This window comes from Colius striatus, chromosome 2, assembly GCF_028858725.1.
Source record: "Colius striatus isolate bColStr4 chromosome 2, bColStr4.1.hap1, whole genome shotgun sequence".
Taxonomy (NCBI): domain Eukaryota; kingdom Metazoa; phylum Chordata; class Aves; order Coliiformes; family Coliidae; genus Colius; species Colius striatus.
Window position 1 is genome coordinate 102854579 of NC_084760.1, and position 6287 is coordinate 102860865.

General features: G+C 53.5%; 1 protein-coding gene across 1 annotated transcript in view; it reads right to left on the bottom strand.

The window, feature by feature from the left end:
- Positions 1–5632, bottom strand: part of FNDC1 (fibronectin type III domain containing 1) — a 71321-nt gene extending 65689 nt beyond the window's left edge. The window contains exon 1 of the mRNA XM_061990251.1: positions 5538–5632. Within this exon, the coding sequence (XP_061846235.1) occupies positions 5538–5598 (61 nt within the window). The 5' untranslated portion in view covers positions 5599–5632. The remainder of the gene's footprint in view (positions 1–5537) is intronic.
- Between the last annotated feature and the right edge of the window lie 655 nt (positions 5633–6287).

Sequence of the window (6287 nt, forward strand, 5' to 3'; positions counted from 1 at the left end):
ATCTGGGTGTGCCTGCTTTAGCAGGAGATTGGACTAGATAATCTCTAGAGGTCCCTTTCAATCCCTACCATTCTGTGATTCTGTGATACAACAGGATTTCAGTATTGCATCTGATGTAACTAACAAATTGTCTTTTTTTAGGAAAAGCTCTCTGTTTATAGAGCACACAATTTCTACATGACTTGGGTCTTTCTTCCACCTTTCCTTGTTTCTCCACTCCTTGGGGCTCGTTGCTTTACATATAGACCAACTCTGCCAAACGCAAGCACCTACAACAAAAGAGAGCCACATACAGAGACTGATTTCAGAGACACTGAAGCATGGTCAGCTCTTCGTGCAGCATGGAGGGTATGCACCCCAGCCTGGCACACAGAAATAGCTCCCATGTCCCTCAGCACAGATGTCACCTACGAAGAGCTAACAGCGGTTACGAGTTCCGTGAGAGGGAGATACAGTGACTGCTGCTCAAGAAATGTATGATAGACTTTATAGACATAGACTTTAGCCATCCTGAAAATGCTGTAAATGCTACAAAACACACTGAAAATTTAACATACATTTGCAGAAACTCTGAGAGGCAGAGAACAGTCCCAGAGAAATGGGGAGGAGGAACTGGCATCTGCAGAGCTATGTATGTAAGAAACCAAGAAGCTACGTGCCATGTATGCAGGACACAAGATGAGGTCTAGAGCAAGGTGGGTACCAGGATCCCCTCCAGGACAAAGGATGCAGAGGGACCTCGGCAGTCTGTACAGGTCTTTCTGGGGACCAGAGGCACATGAGTTGTCAGCACAAACTCCTATTTCCCCAAGCAAGACAAGATGATGCAATAAAGGAGCCACCATGTAAACGCTGATGTTGCTCCTGTTAACTCAGCTACCAGTAACAGTAGTTGAGCACTTAACCATGTGGTGCATTATAAAAAAGCTCCTTTTCATTATAATCTTTTCTAAAGTTTAAAGAGGAACTAGGGAAACCTGGCAATTTCCAGGTCGTGCTTGTACATCTCCAAAGGAAGATGCAGGCAAATACTGCTGGTGCCTGAAAGTGAGAGTAAATGACAAAGATGGGATCAGAGCATCAGGAATCCAGCTAGATAGGTATAGAGTCAGTGCAAAATCCCCTTGCTGGTCTGAGTGCCTTTTTGGTAAGAGACAGGCAGTGGAGATGCCGACTAAACCACACTATCCCTCCAAATCCCCAGACATCCAGGGCGTGGAGGAAATCTTAGAAATGTGTGTCCTGAGACTCAGAGAACAGACAGCAAAGCAAAAGATCTCAGCAGTTCTTGGGTTTTTTTTTTTCTTTTTAAAATCTTGTGCTTTTTAAGCCACTGTCTTGATCTTGGCAGTGCTTATTTTGGCACTGCTGTTTGTGAACATTCAACACAGATTGTAGGTTTTGCAGCCAACAGCGCAGCAGAATAAGCGGCAGTATAGCAAACAAATACAAGAAAACGTAAACGCAATTTCAAAGGCTTTATACTGGGTCATGCACAGCAAAGGATCTTCCAGACAACCTCCCATTTCTTCAAGAGACCCATCACTCCTCTGTTGCCCTTGAAAATGTAAGCCATACTACTCCTCAGAGGCTATGGTGTCAGTGCAAACATAGACAAAATGCAAGTTCTCAGCCCACAAGGAAGCAAAATAGTTGGGCTTCTTATGAGCCAGAGGGAAAGAAACTCCACATCTTCACAATTTGCTGCTCTCCTCTGGATTTTGCAGCCTCACAACCAGGCAGTTCATCCCTCTCTCCCATGCTGGGCAGAGGACGGGCTGCAGAGGTGATGCGTTCTCTTATCTTGGGGAACAATAAAAACACATTAAAATTTCAACTGCACTTAAAGGCATAAGAGAAATTGGGATCTGAAGGGAAAGAAAAGCACATCGGGGAGGGTTGGTACTCTCCTGAGGGACCGGCGCAGCGGCCGCAGGGCCGGGACTGCCCTCTCACGGCAGCACAAGAGCAGAGCACGCCTGCAGCTTCGGCGAGAAAGCAGCTGCTGCTTTTCGAGCTGCACAAGAGAAAGGGACATCAAGGTCTGTGCCTTTCCCTTGGGGAGAGTGACCGTTTCACTGGCTTAGTGCATTAGCGGTGTACTGGAGGCGTAGCCAAGTATCCTGGCTCCTTCCCACCTTTAGGTGGGAATCACACATGCAACAAGCAGCAAATGTTCCCGTGATACACACACGCATCGAGTTCTGAACGGTTCGCGTGGGCAGGAGAGAACACTCCTGAGCACTTCCCAACTGATGGAGAGAACTGGGTGACACAGCTGCCAGTTGGAGAAAGCACACGGGTCCTGGACATGCACCAGAAACTGAGCCTGGTGAAAATAATGTTTTGCTTCATTGATCTGAAGACAACAGACCACCTGCAGCCAGCCACTTGCAACTCAGAGCAGACATGAAGTCCAGTCTCAGTTAACTTGAAACTCAGAAGCCACATTTACCATTTAAGTGTCCTGCATAAGAAATATCACTGACACAAAGAACATGTCTGAGGAGGGAGATGTATTTTTGGGGCACAAGATCATACAGACAGATCCCATTCCCTCTGCAGGCAGAGAAAAAGCATGCCATGTCTTTGTTTTGCTGCATGGTTTATTCAGCCCCCCCTCTATTTTCCTCTGTATAGATCAGTTTCTGAAAGCATCTCCTTAACCACATGTCCAGCCAACCTCAGCGCATGTGCTGCCTGAAGATCTGGAATTACTGACTTTGATGGCACAGGGGCTTTCATACCTCTGACACACCCAGAGGCTGGTACAGAGCTATACAGTTAAGACCATTACAGCACTGTCCTAAATAAGTGAGAAGATACATTTCTTAGAGCTAGATGAAGTGGAAAATTCCCTTGGAGACCCTTCTGTTTATGTCACACAGTCTAGACAAGGAGGAAAAATGAGAGTTAGTGCCACCGTCAGAAAGGTTCTTGCTCTGAGCACAGCCTCTTCTTAATGTTCCTCCCAGTTTCTTCCACTGGCCACAGGTGATGCTCGAATATTGTTTGTATAAAAGCAACCAAGGAGGGTTTCTAAAGGAAGACTGCTTTCTGCTGCCAGCATCCATCATTCCACAGGCAGGATCTGTCAGCAAGCAACAAAAATCTCCCTTGGCAATACACAAATGGGATCTGCCCCCTAAGCTGGCTCCAGCACAACACCCTTCTCTCTTACACTTCTTGGCCCGAGAGACTGTCCACAGCAATACCGGGCACAGGCTCTGTGTTGACCTTCCATTTTGATAAATAGAAGTACAGTCAATGGCAGCACCAGTCCAATGCCAGACCCTTACTGGGGAAAAATGTTTTCTTTCTTTCTACAGACAAAAAAAAGAAGGGCTCTTTCACTTCCTATGTTGGAGCCCCTCTGCCAAGCCAAGACAGCCATCCTGTCTCCCAGACACGGTACTCACATAGAGACCAAAGTGAGTTTGGGACAGGTCACCTACACAGAGCATGTGCTAGAAAGGGGAGGAAAGAAGGACACAGGTAGAAGATGAGAAAGCAGAGCCAAGGGCAGCAAGGTGCTCAGCAATAGCGTTTACCCCCTGAGAAAGGAATCTAACCTTCACCAGCCCACCCTGCCTGAGACTGAACCTGTTTAGGGCATGGTCTGGGTTTACTGGAATACAAACCGCTCCCCAGACTGGGGAAGGAAAGTGGTGCCCACTCAGAGTGGCTAGCACCCCACCAGGGACAAGGAGCATGCATGCAGCCCACCCTCAGCCCAGCACAGCTGCTCAGGGGTTAACTGTGCAGTGTTCCCACCCCAGCAGGTTTTGGTGTGCTCCAGAGGTCCATAGCTGGGATGCACACTGAGCTGTGTGCAGCGCTATGCCAAGACATTTGGGTTTGTTCAGAAATTGGCTTGCTTTTACAGCACATTGGTGTGTGACTGCAAACGGAGGAAGACTATATGGATGTTACATCCAAAACTTTCAGTGAAGTTTCAGACTCCCCTAGGATCACTTTAGACACTGCCCACTCGAAGCAAAAACCTGCCTGTTTTCAACAGTTAACACTTTTCCTCAGAGGCTGTGACATTTCCCATGGATGTCACCCATGCTATCAGCTCCAAACTCCTTCGCTCCCTTCCCTCCTTCTCCTCTCGCTTGCCTGCAGGCAGCCCCAGGGACAGCAGATCTGGTTGCCCCCCTCCATTTTCCACTGCCACAGAGCAGCGTTACTACAAATCCACTTCCACGACAGTGATGCCAGGCTTATCCCAGATGGGCACAGCACATCACATCATGGAATGCGAGACAGCAGTGAATACATAGGAACCTGTCAGCAAAGCTGCTCTGCATACAGCCTCCTATAAACACACTCTGTTGCTACTCTGCAACTGTGCTTCCATAGAGCCACCCACACACAGTCAGCAGCCCACAAAGAAAGGGCTGTGCAGGGTCTTCAAACTGGGCTCAAAGATATTCTACTTTTTCAAGGTTAAGTAGATCTTTCCATCTTGTTTAGCATGCAGTAAAACCTACCAGAAGCCAAGGGTGACATTAGATTCTGGGCACTCCTGCCCTGCCCAGAGCTGCCAGGGGCTGAGATCTTTGTCAGTCTCCTCTGCAACCACAGCACTGGGATGGAGATGGGACAGCTATCACACTCAGAGCCAGGGAGCAGGTGTTCCCGTACTGCCCTGGCCATAGCAACCCTCATCAGCCAAAATGTGGTGCTGAAATGCCTCCCTGTGTCCCTGCCTCTAGCCGTGCCCCGGTGCAAAGACCTTACGGGCACAAGCTGAGACAGATGCAAGGCTCGACACGGCTTTCAGTGCAAACGGTGTCGCGGGGGGGCTGCGTTCCACTGCTGCCACGCGGGAAAGGACGGGGGATGATTTGTCACAGTGCCCCACAAACCCACCTTCAGAGCACTCTAAACTAGAGGCTGAAAACCCGGGGAATCCTGATAGCAGCCCCAGCCTCGCCCAGGCTGAGCCAGGGTCCGAAAAAAGAGAGATCTCGCCGGACTTTCCAGAGAGATGCTCACCGCCAGGGCTGCCCGGAGTCAATACCAGCGGGTCTCTCCAGTCAAGCCCAGAAGGGGCTTGCCAAGCGCAGCCGATCCGCAGCAGGCTGACCTAAGGGGAGTCCCGGTCCCCGCGAGCCGCGGGGCTCTCGATGCCGGGGCTTGCCCCGCTGCCCGCTGGGGTCCGCCTGCCCTGCCCGCGGGAGAGCAGCGCTGCAGCGGCCGGGCCGCCCGTCCCGCACTGGCACCGGCGGCGGGACCGGCACATGGACGGGGCAGCGGCAGGTGCCTCAGCCGCGGCGCCGGGGCGCGGAATGCAGCCCGGGTCGGGTGTCCCCCACGACGCCGCTGCGGGGCCGGTCCTCGGGTCGGGCGGCCGGAGGGAGCGGCACGGCCCCGCGCTACGGCGCCCCGAAGCACCCGGTCGCCCGTCCCCGCCACACAGCCCACGGGGGCGAGCAGGGCACGCCAAGCGCGGGGACCGGCGGAGACACGCGTGGGGGCAGCAGACGCGCAGCGGCACCTCGGGGCGGTCGCCCGCCGCGACTGCCTACCTGTGTCAGCGGCGGGCAGCAGGGCGGCGAGGAGCAGCAGGGAGAGCCAGGGCCCCGCCATGGGTGCCGCGGGGCGCGGGCGGCGGGAGCGGCGGGGCGCGGAGCTGCCGCCCGCCCGGGGTCCGTCTCCGCGGGGCTGCCCCGCTGCTTCCTGCGCGCCCCGCCGTCTCCTCCTCCCGGGCTGCCGGGACACTGCAGCGGGGCGGCCCCGCGGAGGCGGGCACCGGCCCTCCGCCCCCCGCCGCGCCCCGCCGACCCGGCCCCGGCTCCGGCCCTGCCCGCGCCCCGACGCACCCGCCCCGGCGGTCCCAGGCGCATCCTCGGTCTGCGCGCATTGAGCTCTTTCAGAACCCTTCTGCCCGAGCGGATCGCGGTCTCTGAGCCAGACCCCCGGCACCCGGGGTGTTTCAGCTGGCCCACGCGTGTTACAAACGCGCCATACTCCCTTTGGTCTCGTCCCCTGCGGCACTGCGCCCTCCCAGCTGAGGTGGGTATTCGGCCCTGGGCCACCACGGGGTTCACGCTTATAAACGATTGTACAGAACTTTCAGCACAGGGTTGCATTTCCTTCTTCATATCATCTTTTGTTCTTTGTGAACTTTCACCCTCACAGCTGGCCAGGTTTGTTGCTTCAATCATCTCACACTGGAGAGATACATAATTAGATCAACAAGGCGTTTCTCAGATTTGTCCAGTTCTTCCCCACTTCCCAACCCTCACTCCTCGTCTCCTTTTTGCTGCATCTCTGAA